The sequence below is a fragment of the Cajanus cajan genome, chromosome 2 (assembly GCF_000230855.2).
Source record: "Cajanus cajan strain Asha chromosome 2, NIPB_CcT2T_4, whole genome shotgun sequence".
NCBI lineage: Eukaryota > Viridiplantae > Streptophyta > Magnoliopsida > Fabales > Fabaceae > Cajanus > Cajanus cajan.
The window spans coordinates 57,030,783-57,051,602 of record NC_138518.1 but is presented as its reverse complement, the minus strand read 5'-3'; the positions used below and the strand labels follow the sequence as shown (position 1 = coordinate 57,051,602).

The 20,820-nt window shown below is 31.5% G+C and overlaps 2 protein-coding genes, 2 non-coding genes and 1 pseudogene across 5 annotated transcripts; 4 read left to right on the top strand and 1 right to left on the bottom strand.

Moving 5' to 3' along the window:
• The first annotated feature begins 1,346 nt into the window (after positions 1–1,346).
• LOC145949158 (pentatricopeptide repeat-containing protein At3g62890 pseudogene) lies at positions 1,347–4,301 on the top strand (annotated as a pseudogene). Its single transcript, XR_014431597.1, has 2 exons — positions 1,347–1,691; positions 1,773–4,301. The product of XR_014431597.1 is annotated as a pentatricopeptide repeat-containing protein At3g62890 pseudogene (transcript).
• An 811-nt stretch (positions 4,302–5,112) lies between these two features.
• On the top strand, positions 5,113–6,731 carry LOC109811276 (uncharacterized). Its single transcript, XM_029273956.2, has 5 exons — positions 5,113–5,322; positions 5,397–5,456; positions 5,544–5,617; positions 6,028–6,115; positions 6,196–6,731. Exons 1-5 carry the CDS (start codon positions 5,176–5,178, stop codon positions 6,337–6,339), a joined length of 513 nt encoding a protein of 170 aa, XP_029129789.2. The 5' UTR covers positions 5,113–5,175; the 3' UTR covers positions 6,340–6,731.
• Positions 6,732–7,754: 1,023 nt separating this feature from the next.
• Positions 7,755–9,747, bottom strand: LOC109811306 (uncharacterized). Its single transcript, XM_020375005.3, has 4 exons — positions 9,592–9,747; positions 9,185–9,292; positions 8,385–8,449; positions 7,755–8,282 (listed from the first exon to the last, which is right to left on the bottom strand). The coding sequence occupies exons 1-4, from the start codon at positions 9,673–9,675 to the stop codon at positions 8,135–8,137; spliced, it is 405 nt and encodes a 134-aa protein (XP_020230594.1). The 5' UTR covers positions 9,676–9,747; the 3' UTR covers positions 7,755–8,134.
• Positions 9,748–15,909: 6,162 nt separating this feature from the next.
• On the top strand, positions 15,910–16,070 carry LOC114916684 (U1 spliceosomal RNA). Its single transcript, XR_003805267.1, has one exon. It is a non-coding gene; the product is annotated as a U1 spliceosomal RNA (small nuclear RNA).
• Positions 16,071–19,614: 3,544 nt separating this feature from the next.
• On the top strand, positions 19,615–19,773 carry LOC114916686 (U1 spliceosomal RNA). The gene has a single exon (XR_003805269.2). It is a non-coding gene; the product is annotated as a U1 spliceosomal RNA (small nuclear RNA).
• The last annotated feature ends 1,047 nt before the right edge of the window (positions 19,774–20,820 follow it).

Here is a 20,820-nt window from a genome sequence, read left to right as displayed (position 1 = left end):
TTTGTGGATAAGTGCTCGCCTATTTTTTTATCTTTCTTCTTCTATTTTGATGTCTTCATGTGTTCTTCTAGGAGTATGTATGCTAGGTAGTTCGTCTCGTTGTGTCTTCAGGCGCAATCCATTTTTCTTGATCTTCCTTTGTGTATTAACTTAGTTTTGTCCATCATCTTGGTTGCTCATGTCCTTTTTCTTTATTTCTTTTGTGTCTGTGTTTGTTGTCTTCGTCTGATGTATTCCCTTCGTTTGCTTAGCCTTTATCCAGTGCTTGGCTCATGTCTCTTGGTCCTGGTATAGATGCATATCAACTTGCTTGTACTTATATCTGAAACACTAACACACTTGTTAGAAATAACAATACGTATTATATTTGTCTCATTCAAAACCTTGCTGGGAATTGTTTTCGTCTTCGTCTGGCTTAACAATATTAACTAAGGACCTATAGGAGACTCATCAAAATCTACTCCAATAGTTTTACATCTACTCAAGGAGGGTTTTTAATAATTGGTCTCCTAGAGCGCCAAAACAAGATTCTCTATGTAGGATTTTCAACTTTTAAAACAATACCTTCTCCTCTAATTTTAAGCCAATTAACATGTTTTAATTGTAAGAGTTATAATTTTCTAATACTATCAATTATAGAAAATTAAAAGGATCTTTGAAATTCATGATTCTCACATAATAATAAGGAATAATGTGTACCTTTCTCCATTATGAAAGTCTCCTTTAATCCTTAGAGCACTTTGGTCCTTTTAAGAAGAAAAAAGAATCAAGATTTCACTCTCTTTAACTCTTCTTTATACTCTCTCTATCTTCCATGATGACTAGGTTTGAAAGAATACTTTCTACTAGAGATGTGGACCTTGTTTCACATTATTGGGTATTTATAACCCCTTAAAGATTGTTATTCCCATCAAATAATAATTATTCTCAAAATTGATCTATTAAGCTTATTTATAATTTAGTCCCTAATTATTTATTTATTAGTTTCTTTATTCGTCACATGTCTTTCATAGGAGACATAATTATCTTACATTAATGTCTACAACATTCTCGGCATAAACACCTCAACATACATCATTTATATACATTACCTCAAGTCAATGCATATAGAGATAATTTACACCAATCATAATTAGCATACCAATGCTACATATATTATCCAAGACTAGCATTATGCTCAATGACTTATTCAATAATAGCATGTCAATACTCATTTAACACTCTAACCATGCAATTTATAGCATATCAATTACACATTGCATATTAATGCTCATCACCATAATACATCATAACACACACACACACACATATATATATATATAATCATAGATTAATATATATAAACTCAACATTCATCATACATCATACCACATGTAATAAACTCAAATACTATATTCATGTTTACCAAATCATTCATCAAACATGTGTCATCAACACAACTCATGCTCAGCACAACTTACCTGGCGTTTGATGCCATTAAGGCAAGGAACTCTCTACCTTATCCACATCCAACACCACTCAACTTGCATTCAACATGGCTGAGGTAGGAAACCCCTGAGACCTCATGCTTGACATAGCAGAATTCATGCCCAACCTCATATGATGCAGAGAGACTATTTGACTCATGCATGATGTCACCTCACTAGCACCCCCGTCGTCTAGGCAAGAAACCTTTGCCTTGATGATGCTTGGTACCACCCAAACAGAACTCTTTTTTTTTTATAATTTTTTTCCATATAAATTATGGCCATTGTGACTTATTTCTTTGACAGCATGTGTGCATTGTTTTGTTTGGGATGACCAAAGACGAAGTTGAGTTTGAGAGGAGCGAAGAAGATGCACGACTTTGACACCGAATGATGAAGCTATCGACGGTGGAAGCGTTGTTGCAGCGTTGCCACTCCCTGAGCCACTTCAAACAACTCCTCTCCCAAACAATCCTGACGGGCCTCATAACGGACCCATACGCCGGAAGCAGACTCATAAACTTTTCTTCCCACACCCCTCTCATTCCCTTCCACTACACCCTCCGCGTCTTCCACCACCTCCCCAACCCCAACGCCTTCACATGGAACACCATAATGCGCGCCCACCTGCACGCTCACCCTCACCACGCTCTCTCCCTCTACACCCTCTTCCTTGCCACCCACGCATCTCGCCCCGACCACTTCACCCACCCCATTCTCCTCCAATGCTGCGCCAAACGAGTCTCGGAATTCGAGGGAATGCAGCTCCACGCGCATGTTGTCAGGTTCGGCTTTCACCGCGACCTCTACGTCCGCAACACGCTGATTAGCTTCTACGCGGTTTGTGGGAGCATGGAGAGTGCGCGCAAGGTGTTTGATGAAAGTCCTGTGCTGGATTTGGTTTCGTGGAACACTCTTTTGGCGGGGTGGGTCCAGGCGGCTGATGTGGAGGAGGCGGAGCGCGTGTTTGAGGGAATGCCGGAGAGGAATGTGATTGCTTGCAACTCTATGATTGTCATGTTTGGAAGGGTGGGGTGTGTGGAGAAGGCGAGGCGGGTTTTTGATGAGGTGGGGGGTGTGGATATGGTGTCGTGGAGTGCCATGCTGGGTTGTTATGAGAAGAATGGGATGTGTTGGGAGGCCTTGGTTTTGTTTGGGGAGATGAGGGTGTGTGGGGTGGTGGTCGATGAGGTGGTTGTGGTGAGTGTTTTGTCGGCGTGTTCGAGGATTTTGGATGTTCGGATGGGGAGGTTGGTGCATGGTTTGGCGGGGAAAGTTGGGGTGGGGAATTATGTGAGTCTTAAGAATGCGTTGATTCATTTGTACTCAAGTTGTGGGGAGGTGGTGGATGCAAGGAGGATTTTTGATGATGGTGTTGTTTTGGATTTGATATCGTGGAACTCGATGATTTCTGGGTACTTGAGGTGTGGTTCGATTGGAGAGGCTGAGGTTTTGTTTGGATCCATGCCGGAGAAGGATGTTGTGTCTTGGAGTGCTATGATATCGGGTTATGCTCAACATGAATGCTTCTCGGAGGCGTTGGCGTTGTTCCAAGAAATGCAGCTTCATGGATTTAGGCCGGATGAGTCTGCTTTAGTGAGTGCCATCTCGGCTTGCACCCATCTGGCTGCTTTGGACTTGGGGAAATGGATTCATGCTTACATATGTAGAAATAAGTTTCAGGTTAATGTTATTCTGAGCACGACGCTTATAGATATGTATATGAAATGTGGGTGTGTGGAAAATGGGTTGGAGATTTTCTATGCGATGGAGGAAAAGGGGGTTTCTACTTGGAATGCGGTCATTCTTGGGTTGGCAATGAATGGTTTGGTAGAACAGTCACTTAAGATGTTTTCGGATATGAAAAAAAGTGGGACACTTCCTAATGAGATTACATTTATGGGAGTTCTCGGGGCCTGTCGGCACATGGGCCTAGTGGATGAGGGGCGCCAATACTTTAGTTCCATGATTCATGAGCACAAAATAGAGCCAAATATAAAGCATTATGGGTGCATGGTTGATCTTTTAGGACGTGCAGGTTTGCTTAAAGAAGCTGAGGAACTGATTGAGAGTATGCCAATGGCGCCCGATGTTGCCACTTGGGGTGCTCTGCTTGGGGCATGTAGAAAACACCATAACAATGAAATGGGGGAGAGGGTGGGGAGAAAACTCATTCAACTTCAGCCTGATCATGATGGTTTCCATGTATTATTGTCAAACATATATGCTTCGAAAGGAAATTGGGGCAATGTTCTTGAAATTAGGGGAATGATGGCACAACATGGGGTGGTGAAGACACCTGGTTGTAGCATGATTGAAGCAAATGGAATAGTTCATGAATTTTTGGCTGGAGACAAGACACATCCACAAATAAATGATATTGAGCACATGTTAGATGTAGTGGCTGCAAAATTGAAGATTGAAGGCTATGTACCAACCACAAGTGAGGTTTCACTAGACATAGATGAAGAAGAGAAGGAAACTGTGCTTTTCAGGCACAGTGAGAAACTTGCTGTCGCCTTTGGACTTATCACTATTGCTCCACCAACTCCAATCAGAGTTATGAAGAATTTGCGCATATGTAATGATTGCCACACGGTTGTGAAATTAATCTCAAAAGCATTTGATCGTGAAATTGTGGTTAGGGATCGTCATCGTTTTCATCACTTTAGGCACGGAGCTTGTTCCTGCATGGATTTTTGGTAACAAAACTGTCATTAAAGTGAAAGGGCATTCTATGCGGAAGGAATGTGCACTCAATTTTGCGTTGTCTTGGAGTCTGGACTCAAATATCAAAGCATGTATAGTTGGAGATTTTTCACTCATTTATTTTAAGGAAGGCTATAATTTATTCTAGTAAACATTTTAAACCCTTAAAAGAATAAAAAAAATTAAAAAAAGAAGGAAAGCGAAAGGGAAGTATAAAATAACACGAGTTTGAAATGGATCTTCTATAAAACTAACAATGTTTTAGATAGGCAAAAATATATTTTTCGTCCTTTTATATTATTTATTAGTGTTAATTTAGTCATATTTTAATTAATTGAATTAATTTAGTCTCACATCTTTAAAATGTACCTCAATATTTGACTTTTCGTTTTCTCTGTTTAAATACTTAACGGATGTGACACGTGTCATGCTATCATGCCACGTGACGTGACATATGACATGACACGTGACATGATGACATGACATGTGACATGGTAGCATGACACATGTCATGTCATCATGCCACGTGACATGACACGTGTCAAATCTATTAAGTATTTAAACGGAGGAAACGAAACTTCAAACATTGAGATACATTTTAAAGATGTGGGACTAAATTGATTCAATTGATTAAAGTGAGACTAAATTGACGCTAATAAATAATATAAGAAACGAAAAATGTATTTTTGCCTTTTAGATATAAACAAACATCAAAATAATGTGAGCTGAGCTTCTTTAAGCTCCCCCACTTTCTTTGGAGTGTTATCCCCTCTTGACCTAGAAGCACCACAGGAAATTTACAGGAAAAAAAAAAACCATGGGATTGATTTGTGTGGTTGCTTTGATTCTTTAACTTGTCAAAAGCAAATAATATTTAACAGCAATTACATATTTCAGTGAGATCTTACAATGGTTTGCTTTGAAAATTTTCTTGTAGTAACTCAACAATTTTGGTAGCTTTCTCTGCTCAACCTGTGGTGTAGTAGCATTAATTACTGAAATGAGATGGTTATGTTCAATCCAGAGTGAAAGTCAGTGCTTAGCAGATGTATGTGGTGCACTGCACTGTGACAATGAAATGAACTCCGGGTCAAAAAAATCAAATTGCAATCCTGCTGCTGCTGCAAGAAATAAACTTCTATGTGAGGTGTGCTTTTGGTCTGTCTATTCATTTGCTGTGACCAAATTTATTTGTGTTACTAATTTACCTGTTTTTCATAGAGCTTAGCCAATGATTGTTTTCCAATCAATGAGAGAGACCCGCGGCAGGCAGACTTCATGGTATTACAATATTTTTTTCATTCTTGCAAAATCTTGTGTATTTATGGTAGTTTGTGAATCTGATTTCTTACTTTAACAATTTAATAGAACTCTTCCTGCACCAATTCTGTGATGCACACAGCTGCGCTGGAAGGAGGAAGCCTTTCTCCAGAGGGCGCAGGGTAATTCTGAAATCTATAATTGATTTTTCTTTCCACATCTTATTTTTGCATGTACTTTTTATGTGCGGTCATGATATTGTCCAACTCTATATGTTCATTTGTGTGAGCCATGTTTGATTTTCAGAAATCCTTATTTGAGCTTAAGGTTTCACAAAAAGAATGTAATTTGAAAATTTGTATGGCTAACTGGAAAGTAAATTTTCAAAAATCTCATTTACTTGTTACAAGGATCTTTGGATGTAGAGCTCACTGAATGTGTTGGTGAAGAAAAGACAATAAAGGTCAACATGGTATTTTCAACTTTGTGGTAGCATAGTGGAAATATATCTGTGGGATGCAATTCCCTTGAAGTTAAGCTGCTGGCTGAAAATAAGAGAATTTTTCATTGACTGGTTTCTTGATTTTTGCAGAATAAGAAAAATGTGTTCTATATCGTCGTGTCTATTTTGCTTGTGTACTGCTGCTACTATACTATCTCTACATTTACTTATATCAGAGGTATATACTTTAAAACTTCTCAGTTACGACCGTATTTTAGGAAACTTTATACCGATAAAGTTTAGTCTTTTGTATCACAGAGGAATGAAAAGGGAAACTCAAATGCTGAAGCGCATCTCACAAGCCAGCAGAAAGAAAAAGCCATCCTAATTAATTGTTCTATTCACAAAGTTCGCAACCTACATTTTCAGAAAGTAAAGGTGTCACTAATGGATACGGTGTGAACTGCACGTGAAACAACCTTTATTTTCAGAATGTAAAAGTGTAATTAATGGACACAGTGCGAACTGCTCTAGAAATCCTGTTTACACTATTCTGCTATTTGGAGTACATGTTTGAGGGCAGAAAGAGATTGTCAACTTCTAATGACCTCTATGCGTTTTGCTAGTTTGTTAGCCAAATTCTTGTAAACTTTGTCGACACAAAGTGGCTGCGTGACTGAATCTGCCTTGGCTGGCTATTTGCATTTGATTGTGCATGACATTACTAACAAGAGAAATAACATGAACATTTGCAATGTATTCTTAATTTGTTTACTAACTTGATCAGGATTTATTATGTAAACCTTTTCACATCATCTACAGTGATTTTGTTTTAAATGTTTTTTTTATTAGAATTTCCTGCTGAAAATTATGTCATCATGATGGTTGTGTAGGTGGAATAAGATCTCATTTTATCCCTAAATAAGAAATCCGATAATACCAACTTTAGTTTAAGACGAAACTTTATGATGCTGGTGAAAAAAAAAATTGTTACAAAAACTGTATGTGGATGTGAACTAACTCTAATATGATGTTAGAGTTACTTTACATTTATGTACATTAGTGAAAGGGTATTCTATGCGGAAGGTGCACTCAATTCTGCATTGTTCTTGTGAATATCAAAGCATGTATTGTAGAAGATTTTTCACTCAATTATTTATTTTAAGGAAGTGTATGATTTATTCTAGTAAATATTTGAAACCCTTAAAAGAAAAAAAAAATAAAAAGGATAGCAAAAGTGAAGTATAAAATAGCATGAGTTTGAAATTGATTTTCTATAAACTAACAATGTTTTAGATATAAACAAGCACCATTATTATATGTACGCAAAAAAAAAAAAAAAAACTACTAAAATAACATTGTTTCTAAAAAGATAAATAAAATTACAAGTGAAGTCTTAATTTCATTCTCGAACATATACAAGGTATCATCACAGATTGTTTACATCAATTTGATCTTTAATAATGTAAATTAATCATCATTTTAAGAACCAAATTATTCAAATATACATTAGAAGACTTGGTGTAAACAATAGAGGACTAAATTGTTGTTAATTTTAATATCAAAAGTTTACATTGATATCCAGCGTCTTTATATGAGTAACTCTAAAAATCAAGCATCGTTTGAGTTTTTGTTTAAATTAGCTTATTTTAATGAAATATTTGATTATTCTTCTTTTAGCTTATTTTAACAGAACTAAATAATAAAAAAGAATTTGATGCTTTCTCTCAGTCAATAGTCATGTTCTTTGGACCTTACAAGGTGTATACTACAAGTTTTAATAGCAAGCTGATAGAAGATGCACATTTACGAGATTTGGCAGAACGACCAAAACTCAAGAAAACAACAAGGGTTTTGCCATAACATTTTCAGAGCAATTTTGCATCTAAGTAAAAGAATTTAAAATATTAAAAATTCTAATACATGAATAGGGCTTACAAAATATTGTAAAAAAAAATGTATAATAATTAAAATACAACATGATCCAAACAGAAATCAATAACTCTTTAGAGAATACAGAAGTACCTTTGCTGATAATTAGATGATCCTTTCCTCAAAAAGGAAGAAACAGAAAGGATGCAAAACATTACTTGATTCCCCCTCTGTATCGATGCCCACAATTCACATTTTATTAAACTCCAAATCTTCAACATTGCGGGTTTCATTTTCAACAAATGAAGCTATCAGTGTCATGTTGATAAATAACAACTGCCACCAAATCTCAAACTATATTTGGGTGATAAAACTGAAGTCTTCATCATTTCCTTCCTCGTGGATCCCGACTTAGCCCATATTTCTTCAATGTCTTAATGTAATTTCTCATAAGGGTAAACTTGTTGCTTCCTAGATGATAGAAATAATCCCAGGAATAAATACCAGTCTTATGCAAGTCATCAAAATTTAGCCTGGACCATCCAATTCAACAATCATGAATCACATTCTAGTTTATATGGGCAACTAAATATTGAAACTAAATTTGGATCTAATATCAAAGCTTGCAGTAATACCTCACCCCATAGTTTCCCACTGGTTCTGCAGACATGATTCCCACATGGCGCCTCCCAGATATCACCTGGTTCAAGGAAGTCATTTAACAAAGGAAGTATCATTAGAGGGAATCAATAAAATTCAATTCAAAATCTAAAAAAATAATATTAGAAAAGACATTGTTACTGGGTGGGTGCATTTGGTAAATAACTAAATTAAGTGCTTGTTGAATAAGAACGTCTGCTAATAAACTTCTCCATAAACATTTACATAAGAAGATGAGAAGAAAATAAGAAGATAAAAGGAGTAAAACTTTTTCCCATAAACTAAATTTAACTCCTGCACTTTAACTTTTATAGTAGCTCTGGTCTAAATTCTCTAAAAACTAAAATACATAACTTGATTTTAACCTATGGAAAAAGTTGATTTATTTATTTTTCTTATTTTCTTGTTAATAGTGTTTATGAAAAAGTTTATTCAAATAGAATGTAATTGTTTATCATGTAAGCACTTATATAGAGTTGTTTCTATAATCAAAGAAAAAATAGGAATAAACTATTTTCTTAATCTATATCCTAAAAGACTTATTGAAATAAATTGAAAACAGCTTCTCAAAGATAAATCACAGACCATTTCCATAAGTTCTCACAATCAAATCTACAAGTGCCTATTTCGATAAATAAGCCCATATATGTTGTAAAGAAACTTTTCCAAACACATCCTAATTCAATAATTAAGTGGTATCTGGTTGATGAAAATCCAGCAAATAATTTTTAAACGATGAAGCTAAAAAAATTCCAAAAGTGGCAACAAGTAGTACCTTTTCACCTCCAATTGACCTAATCTTTCCATCAGCCGCAGGACTATTTATTCTGAGAAATTCAGCTGATAGATTGAACACTCTACCATTGGCAAATGCCACCTCTACCTTAAACAACAAAAAGGTTCAAAGAGAATTCCATGACCCATTATTGACCCATTATTATGTACCAAGGAAATCACATTTCCATCAATCCTATTTTTCCAATAAAAATTTACACAATTTAAGTTGCAATAGACCTGATTTTTTTTTTTTTTTCTTTTGCCATCTATGGAGGCATGCTCAAAAGATATTAACCCTATATAACTGCAACCTAAATGTTAGATTTTTTTTAGTAAAATCCATAAAATTTAAGGGAAATTAATAAAATGGAGAAGGTTAAGAGGAGTAAGGAGAGAATAACTCACGTATTTTGGGGCATCAAGAGACAATCTGGTGAGGCGCGCTGTTTCTTCTGCAACTCTGTTCATTCTCCGAATCTTCTCCAGCATAGTTACAGGGTAGTTCTTCAAACTGAGTTATTTTAATTAAATTCATATCATAAAATAGAGAAAAATAAAATAAAGTTTTAATCTTTTATTACCTTTATTAAAATATATAGTGATATTTGTTCTTTGAACTCCGTAAATCTAAAAGAGCATTTTGGTAAATGAGAAATTTTTTCGAATAAAAAAAATGGTAAACTAAAATTCTAATTTTAGATTTTTGAAAAAGTAAAAAATTTTAGCATACAAAATACTCCCTAAAGTTCTCATAATTAAAACTAGTTACACTACATTTGACTTTTAGTAATGATTGAAAAATAATTGTCTATGTATGTACATTAGAAGATTACTAATGATAAATCTCTAAAAAAGAGGAAGACACAAATGGAGGAAACTTCCTAATATATTTTGAAAATTCTAAAATTTAAAAAAAAATAGCTAACACTTCTGGTCAATGATCAATCAAATTCTTCAAATAATAATTCAAATAAGTTCCTCCAACTATATTATTATTATTGTATATATATATATATATATATATATATATATATATATATATATATATATATATATATAATTGTTAACATAATCTCACTTATTTTTTTAGTTGGAATATGTTAATAATATATATTATAATTTTAGAATATAAAAATCATTTATTTTTTTATTTGGTTAATTTATATAAGTGATATTATAATAAATTTATTTTATTTTTAAAAAAAATAAAAATATTTTCTTTCTCTTATTAATTTTATTTTCATTTCTTACGTCATCCTCTTTTCTCTTTATAAATAAACTATTTTCTCTTTTCTTTATCATTTTTATCATCTGTAAATCCATTAACCTCATCATAAAATAGTTATTTTTAGTTTTTACATTATTTACTAGTCTATCATGTATCCATAAAAATGACATTTAAGGTATACAAAATTATCTCATCTTCATTGTATAATAATGATATACTAATATTATTAAAGAAAGTCAAGGTTTGATTTATCCAGATTTAAGATTTGAAAGTTCATATTTCATTGTCAAAAGAACGTAACATACAATAATTAGAAAGCAAGCTAAAAAAATGGCTAGACATCTCCCATCTCCATTAGCCATTCTCCCCACTGGGCATCTCTTCCACCATGTCCATCCTCAACACTTTGCCCTCACCTTAACATGTCCTCTCACACTAATTCTCCTCTCTCTTAAATCCTTCACAACTTCAATCAAATTTGTTGCACATCACCTTCCATGGCAACAATTGATGGTTGAGAGAAAGCAATTTATTTGTTATGAGAGATGAGACATGGTGAGAGGTGAGAGAAAAGAGAAATGAGTTGGAGAAAGAATTTAATAGGAAAGAGAAAATATTTTTATTTTTAGCTTAATTGCATTTTTGATCCCTCAAGTATTGCAATTGTGCAATTTTAATCCTCAAGGTTTTAATTGGGTAACTTTAGTCCCTAAAGAATTATAATTGTGCAATTTTGGTCCTTTAATTTTTAATTGAACAATTTTAGTCCCTCAAATATCATAATTGTGCAATTTTAGTCCCTCAAATATCATAATTGTGCAATTTTAGTCTCTCCCATTACAAATTTAATAATTTTAGTATATATATACAATATTTTTAAAAAATATAATTATTTATCTATTCAAGTTAACGTATATTATAATTTTTGTTAATGTATCAAATAATATATTTATTATTATTACTAAATAAATAAAATTTATATATTATTACTTTTATAATATTACTCATAAATTAATATCAATAATATTATTAGTATATTTATAGATAAATTAATAATTTGATAAATATAACTTAGTATATATTAATATCCTTTTACAAAAATATAAATATATATCAAACCAGTATAAAAGTTATTGTTAGTAACTTTTAATTTATATATTAAAATTATTAAATTTGTAATGAGAGAGACTAAAATTTCATAATTATGATATTTGAGGGACTAAAATTGCACAATTATGATATTTGAGGGACTAAAAGTGTTCAATTAAAAATTAAAGGACAAAAATTGCACAATTGTAATTCTTTAGGGACTAAAATTACACAATTAAAACCTTGAGGATCAAAATTGCACAATTGCAATACTTGAGGGATCAAAAATGCAATTAAGCCTTTATTTTTTAAAAATAAATTTCAAATTACTATAATATCCTTTATACAAATTAATCAAATCAAAAGGAATGAGTGATATTTTGTCTTTAAAATTTGGTATATGTTGCTCTTTAAGGTCGAATTTACAGTTGCTCATATATTCCAACTAAAAAATAGATGAAAGTATGTTATCAATCTATATATATATATATATATATATATATATATACATATATATATATATATATATAGAGAGAGAGAGAGAGAGAAAGAGAGAAAGGACCTGCTGACTCCGAGAGCAAATCTACTTAGATTTACTATACTCAATAACTCATGTTCTACATCAAATTTTAATGATCCAATCGTTGAATTAAAAGTTTTTAATACATACATAAATTTTGCAAAGTTTTAAAAATTAAAAATTATTTGATACTCTATTTCATTAATTCAAATCAATGTATAAAATATTTTTATAATTATCCGTCAATTTGAATTAATGAAATAGAATATCAAATAGATTTCAAATATTTGCAAACTTGATTTATGCATTAAGAAATTTTAATTTAACATTGAATTGTTAAAATTTGATATAGAACATGAGTCATTGAGTGGAGTAAGCCTAGATAGACTTACTCTTGAAGTAAGTAGGTCCATCCTCTCTCTCTCTCTCTCTATCTATCATCTATATATATATATATATATATAGTGTTGCGCGAATATTCATAAATTGTTATGCATGAAAATCCTAGGTTAGTTTTTGCCCTACTATGATGTAATTGTTGTGTGTTCAATGTGATGGCATAAGAGGTCATTACAACGAATATTTTAAAAATAATATTCTATTGTTTAATGAAATCTCACAATCAAGTCACACTTGATATTGTTGGATTAATTATTTAATTAATCTATTTTATAAATTAACATTAATCAATTATTAAAAATTATTCTTTAATTTATAATATGTTAATTATGGTCGGCAGTTATTATTATAATACCTAATTAATTGATAGATATTGTCCTAGGTTTGTGCCCTAAACAACCTATGATGGAGTGGCTTTTAATTTATGCTCAATGAGACCCTCTTTGTATGATAAAACTTAATTGTTGTCCTATTAGACGAATGAGATATACTGAAAGAGTTAATCATAATTGAGGTGAGTGTTTTCTCATTCTACTTCTCTACACAGCTAACTTGAGTTTTATGAAAAACTTATATTATGTGCACAATTTTTTTATTTCTCCTTTACATACGTATTGATAATATGTATAAATGTGTATTTATTTTGATTTTGGGGTTAATAGATCCATAAGGTATTATTGAACGAAAAAAAATATTCAATACATTAGTATGTTATACAATAAACAAAAAAATAACTTAAATGTGTTTATATAAATTGTTTCAAAATGAAACTTCCTCCAGACAATGTTAAAGATGTAAAGAGTCTAAGTTATTAAGCTACTAGATTGTTAAGAGACCAATATAGTACATAAATAATCAAATATTTATACATTAAAGTTATGGTATAAAAATACATTGGACATTAGAGCTCATTCCAACAAATATCACATATATTTATTATTAATTAATCTTTTACATTTCAACAAAGAAAAAAACTATATATAAAAATTTAGCAATAATTTGGTGAAAAATACAACTACTTGATTACATATACAAAATAAGGTTAATAACTATACTCCTTTATCTACACTATTTTAAACTTTGAGGATTAAAACATATATAGTGTTAAGGAAAATATTTTTTTTTTATTTGATCTTACAAATTACTGTTGAGTCCTACCTTAATGTATGTTTTAATAATGACAAATTCTTAGTTTTAAGTTTTAACCATGAAGAGTTTTCATGTGGAGTACTAATAGATTTGTTCAAGTGTTCCAAATTTTCTTTGATTAGTATTTAGAAGCTTAAAAAAAATTTCAGTTTGAAAGCACCAACAGAAAGTAACTATGCTACTTAAGCTGACATGTAATACCATGGTCTTAGCTATTCTATGAGCATGCAAAGACCGTTGACCAAAGGAAGTTCAAGATGAACATTTTCTCTCAAGGAAAATGCCTTGAAGTCTTAGTTTAGAGGTCCAATTCTTTGAACTTTTCTTCAAGAAGCTTCATGTTTATATTTGTTTAAGTAAATTGTGTTTTTAAGTAAATTGTTTTATGTTATAAAATTATATATATATATATATATATATATATGTGTGTGTGTGTGTGTGAACAAAATCTTTATATCAAATTCATTTGATTTGTGACACTATTTACTTGGATCAATGGAAATGAAAATGTTGGTTAAATGACAAATTTAATGTTTTTCATGAATTTATATAAATATCACGTTACTTAAATCTATATAGAGGGAACTGGACTAATCAGATTATTCTTCTAATGTAGATGAACTATTTTTTTGTGCATTGAAGCTCTAAAGATTTGAAGATAATTAACACATTTGACATGTAATGAAATGTACAATAATAATTGGTAATATTTATTGATGTTGATTGAATTTGAATTGAAAGGTGTGCCACTCTTAGTGAAGTTTGCAAAAATTTCAACAACAAAAAAATTCTTATTCAATAACTATCTTTAACTCAGTGGTCATTCTTATGAAACAATCAGGCTTGTTGAGGATTGATCTCTCGTCTCAAATTTTGAAGCAAACCTTTTTCTTAGGTTTTGAATAATGTTTGATTAATGATGTTACCATTTCTCTCTTGTATCAATTTTCTTTCTCAGCCTTTAAGTTAAAGGAACCACCCATCCAACCAATATACATGCAAATAGTTGAGATTGTTTTATCATCACCTAATTTATGCAATAGCCTTAATCAAATGTTCCTTTTCTTTAGAATCTACTTTGGGAGAAATTTTTAGATGATTTATGATCAACATAGTCCTTACTAATTTTCACATGACACATAATTGAGTGTTATTAATTATCTTTCCTAAATTAAAAAAAAAAAAAGAATACATATCTTGGATACATGGTGGTCCTTGACAATTCTCTCGTACTCCAAACCTTCAAAAAGACACCAAAGAGCCAAAGGAATGTGCTTGGCACATTTGAAAAATATACTATTTTTAGGTTCATTTCTATTTGTTTAACACTATAATCCAAAGTTTTGGTTTGTAACAAAGATATCCTCAAATTGATAGTTGGAGACTAATTTCTTTCTAGGCATAAAGATCACCAAAGTAAGTTTTGTTTCTCATAACAAAGTCTTTTCCATACAAAGGTCAAGGATCAAACCCTTGAAAACATGCTTATTGTCCCAATTATATTCAAATTGTGTGAAACATTTTTGGTAATTGTCTTTGAAAGTCTTAGTATGATATTATTAAACTTAGGGCAATGACCTCCATTGCACTTGGGAAGAGTGTCGCTCTAAGGTCTACCCAAGTGACAAAGATTACATCACAATTTGTGGAAATGGTGACAAAGACTACATCACGTTACTTAGTATTTGTGTATTATTTCATACATAGAAACAATGTGATTCACCAAATTTATTTAATTGACTATACAAATTCTATAATTTATATATGATTTTATAATGTGATTCATTGCTTGCTTATAAAAAATATGATAGTGAAATAAAATCATATTTTAACCTTGATGTATTTTCTAGTTGCTACTTTGTTTTGTTTTGGTCTCATAATGATTGATTTAGATTCTATAATTAATCTGGAAAGGCCAACATATAACATCTCTTTATGTCTTCTTTAGTTTATATTGATGTACATGACAAAATGATACCTAAAATTGAAGAATAACATCCCTAATTGTATATTTAGTATCGTTAAAATTGAATAAGATAGAAAAATATGTTTCAAGAAATTTAGATGTCAAACCAAATATCATTCTCGTGAAACCATTACACTTGTGCTTCTACAACTAGGTTATTAGCGCATCCTATTTATCATGATTGGAAGGAGAACTTGTAACTTGAGACCCCCATCCATCCATTCTTGGGTGGCAAATCTCTCTTATCTTAGATAATAAATCACTTGTATTAGTCACTGAAGTACCCATTTTTAAGGAGTCCCACATCAAAAACATTAGCCAAAGTAGTATGGAGGATGAGCTAAAAAAATGAAGCGAATGATATTCAACAATATACATACCTGGATGGGGTCAATGGATGATCAAGAAGGTCCATGGCCTAGGGTAATAACCTCCATTGCACTTGGGAGGGGTGTTACCCTAAGGCTTGTCCAAGTGGCAAAGCCTACATCATAATTTGTGGTAATGGGGACCTGCGTTTGCGCTGCCCCTTATAATTCTTAGTTAAAAAAATATTTTTATTTGTGTTTAGATTATATGTTTTATTTAAATGTGAATTTAAAAATGTTGGTTGTGGCATCAACAATGAAAAGGTGAGTAAGTAAGAAAATTTTGAAAGATTAATCTAATAAGTAAGATAACACAATATATTTTAGTGAGTGTTTTAATCACAACCTTTTATTTTAATCTAATGATTAAGAGTGATAGTTCTCATTCTCACATAAAAATGTCATTCTCATATTATATATTTTAATGGTGTTGGTGGTGGTGGAAATAATGGTGGTGGTGTTGATTTCATTCTCACGTAGAAATGTCATCCTCATCGTATACACCCCCTAATATGTGTGTGTAAGGATGAATGTAACCTCCATAAGGTTACATATGCAAATGTATTGGATTTTCATAATATTTTCAAATTCTTAGATACTCTATAGGTATGTATCCAAGAGTATCGATATAGGATACTTGAAGGAATTCAGAATATCGATGCTTGATGTAGTTATAATTGATCTAACTTTTTTTTTCAATGGGTCTTCACACAACTATTAACATTTTAAATTAGTTTTATGATCCACTTTTTTGAAATCATCCTTGGCTAAAAAAGTTAGGCTTTATTTTATTTTGTTTGTATTTTGTTCCAAACTTTTCATAGAAGTTTAAAACAAAAACTTCTATTATTTTTTTGTTTGTTACAAGGTCATGTATATGTAAATGCAAGAAGTGTAAAATAAACATTCAAGTATTTGAGGCCTTTTGTTGAAAAAAAGAATAGTATCATATCTTAAGATAGTGCAGTCTTCTACATGGCAATCACATATGCGTACATTCAAAACAACATAACTTTCATATAGATATAATTGTATAGAAATGTGAGTACTATAAGAAAAATTTGTATGATAAACATCTCTATCAACACTTTGACAACATTCCAATTTACTTTATTTGGTATGATGAAAACATTAACTTGTTAATCATCATCTTTTACAACTATCCAAGGTGAATTATAATTGTAAACTAAAGGATCCTCCACAATCTTCTCCATTGTATTCTCGAACCTACAGCGAGATTTTGACTATGACCCTCAAATATCGCACAACAAAATTGGGGTACAATAAGATATAATGCAATAGAAACAAAGAAAAAGAAAATGAGTTATCTATTCTCTTGCAAGTGGTGTTCAACCCAAACACAAGTAAGAAATAACAAATAAGGGAGTGAGATACGTTACACTCATGCTCTTAGTGTGGAGTAAGGTCAGGCAACCACAAACAAAACACATGTAATTATGGAGTAAAGATAGACACAAGGAGGGGTGGAATTATGTCTATCAAAAACTTAAAACACTTTTTTCGTAAGCAGCAAAGGAAACACAAGGGTTGAATGTTGTAGATGAAGTAAAGCAAAAAACATAAGATATTTTATATTGGTTTGTCTCAACCATCGAGACTATGATCAGATCTTTATCAATTGATCAAGTTTCACTATCTTTCACAAAGATACAAAAGTATTCTTTCATAAGCCACTATTGACTTGTTATGCATCGGGGGTTACCACATATATACACATGTCTCCATATTGGTGAGATATTGTTCGCTTTGGGCTCAAGCCCTCACGGTTTTGCTTTTGGACAATTACTCAAAAGGCCTCTTAACAAATGGAGACAATTGTGTGTATATAAACTCATGTCCATCCTCTTGTTTGAACGATGTGGGACTTTTCTTATATCCCAACAATCCTCCAATTGTGGCCCCACAAAGCTCACTCATGCTCTAAGTTCTTGCACCACCGCACCACCGCTCCATCATGACCTCCCTCATGACGGCGGGACACGCCTCCTAACCCTCCATGTTACCAGGAAGACTCTCTTCCACATAGACTCACCGTTAGGAAGACTTTCAACACAAGGAATCCCAAACTTGGATTCACCTGCCAACCATCATACTCGTCGAGCCGGTCACCTGATCAGACCATCGGCTCTGATACCACTTCTTGTGCATTGGAGGTTACCACACATATACACATGTCTCCACATTGGTGAGATATTGTCCGCTTTGGGCTCAAGCCCTCACGATTTTGCTTTTGGACATTACCCAAAAGGTCTCTTAACCAATGGAGACAACTGTGTATATATAAACTCATGTCCATCCTCTTGTTTGAACGATATGAGACTTTGCTTGTATCCCAACATGACTAAACTAAAGTGTTCTTTGATTTGTCTCTTCAAGAAAATTACCTAAGTATTGTTTAAAAAGCAAAGCCTCCATAGTTCTCTATATCAAGTATTCTTTAAATAATAATAAAAAAACTTATTTAGGCTTCAAGCTAAAATCATAAAGTTTAAGCTTAGTAAACTAACAAATAATCATCTTACATACAAGACATGACAAATAATTTAAGTACAAAGGAAATCTTTACAAAGAGAAAGAATGAAGAATTAGATTATGCATTCCTTTTTCCTCTAAACTTGTTCATGTTTCTTATATATGCAATAATGGAAGGTAACCCTTACAAATGCTTAAGTCTTTTTCTTGTAGTTTGTTTCATTCCTTCCTTGAGTGTAGATGTGTTCACCAAATGGTCATTTTTTATCTGATTAATGATGTCACTTATCAACTTTTGGGTACAAAAGGTAAGAAACTCTAGCATATGTCAGACTAAAATGACTTTTAGCTGACTTCACATACCTCAAGGGATATTCTTATCCATTTTATAACAAAAAGCAAATCTCGTCTAATTATAGTCATTCCAAATACCAAATAAGCTTTTATTCCTTCGATATGTAAATGTATACATTGAAAATAGATGATATGAACATCATACATAATAAATATTGTAATAAATACATTTTCCTATAATAAACAATACATTCAAGCTAATATGTGGATATGCATAAGACTTAGTGTAATACATTCTTTTAAATGATCTACGCTATCATCTTATAACAGTTTATTCATGCTTCACAAAAACACATATATTTGTTATCATTAAAACATAGATTTTGAGGGGTCATTCGTCATTTGATCTAATAGTATATATTATATATATATATATATATATATATATATATATATAATAATTCATATCGACACATTCAAGATTCATGACAATATGGTATGCAACGTTTCAATCTAGTTCTATATGCATGTGATGTTATTTCAAAAACACAACTGTCATTCAAGGCTTGCTACCTGTTATTATATTGTCTATTATTTTTAATGGTATAATAAATTGAAAAAGAATACGATACCAAGATGAAAGAATAGCACCACTAACATCACAATTTAAACAATTAAAATCCAAAAAAGATACAAAATCATGCATCAATTGTTGTAAATGGCAATGGAAGAATCATTTCATCAATCCATTGTGTTTTCAATTATGATTGTACGACTAATTTCATCACATAGTATTGGTGGTGATTATGTTTGGACAAAGCTTTTTGAATTTGAGATAATTTCTTGGGAGAATTTAGTACTCGGTTAAAATAAGTCCCATATCAAAAAAGTTATAAAATCAAAAGGCATGACACTAAACAACATAATTACCTAGATGGGGTCAATGGGCAATCAAAAAGATCCATTGCCTAGAATAGTGACCTTCATTGCATATAGGAAGAGTGTTGCACTAAGGTATGCCCAAGTGGCAAAGCCTACATCATAATTTATGGTAGTGGAAGCCTGCGTTCGCATGACTCTTATCAATTCTCAATTTTGAATATTTTTAACTTTGTATTTTAAACTAATATTTTATATGAATTGAAAATTTTTATTTATATTAAATTTAAATAGTGTTTTAAACAAATATAACTATCATATTGTCATTTTTTCCACTTGAATAGAAAGTAAATTCATATTTCTTATGTGTTTCAATGCAAGTTTTTTAAGAGTTGTAAACATGTTGCATCCTAGATTATAGAAATAATCATTGGAATAAATATTAGTTTATTCATTGAAATTGAGGTTGACCATCCACTTTAATAATAATGTATCTTATTTTAGTTTAGATAAGGTTTATTAGATGATGATATTGGATCATATGTACCGCATTTTTCAATTGATTCTATACACAAGATTGCCACATGGTGCCTCCAAGATATCATATAGTTCATAAGGATAGTCATTTATCATACGATTCATATGAATTCAAATCAAAATTTCATAAACATGTTTCTAGTCAAATCAAATCAAACAAGATTCTCACTTAATCTTTAATTTTTGTCTCCTATGAAACTACAATTTATATATTCTTCATTTTTTTTTCTTTTTTAAATGTCTTAAACTCATCCAATACAACTTGAAGTAATCACTCTTAAATCAATGTTTCAAAAGGGTTTTCATGAAAAATGTTAATTGGTCGTGAAATAATTCATTGTTCTATAAAATATAAAAGCGAGCAAAATATCATCATTCTAAGTATGCTTGAATTAATAATTACTACTTCTAGGTGCTTCATTTTGGTTTGGCCTTTCTTGCTCTTTTAGTGATGCTAAAAATAATCTGTTAACACTTAATATAAGATTAACATTGTTCAACATGAAAACTTGTTACATCATATTATATTGTCTACGATTTTTAATGATATAATAAATTACAAAAGATAAAAGACAAAATGAAAGAAGCATCGCAATTTAAACAATTAAAAACCAAAAAGATACAAAATTAGAATTCAATTTTTTAGAAGGCAATGCAAGAATCATTTACTTAATCCACCATGTTTCCAATTATGCTTGTATGACTAATTTCA

Coding starts and splice junctions, on each gene's coding strand:
- LOC109811306 (XM_020375005.3), bottom strand. CDS start 9,675: ATGCTGGAGAAGATTCGGAGAATGAACAGAGTTGCAGAAGAAACAGCG. Junction 9,293..9,591: donor CTCTTGATGCCCCAAAATAC/GTGAGTTATTCT, acceptor TTGTTGTTTAAG/GTAGAGGTGGCATTTGCCAA. Junction 8,450..9,184: donor GGTCAATTGGAGGTGAAAAG/GTACTACTTGTT, acceptor TCCTTGAACCAG/GTGATATCTGGGAGGCGCCA.
- LOC109811276 (XM_029273956.2), top strand. CDS start 5,176: ATGAGATGGTTATGTTCAATCCAGAGTGAAAGTCAGTGCTTAGCAGAT. Junction 5,323..5,396: donor GAAATAAACTTCTATGTGAG/GTGTGCTTTTGG, acceptor TGTTTTTCATAG/AGCTTAGCCAATGATTGTTT. Junction 6,116..6,195: donor TACATTTACTTATATCAGAG/GTATATACTTTA, acceptor TTTGTATCACAG/AGGAATGAAAAGGGAAACTC.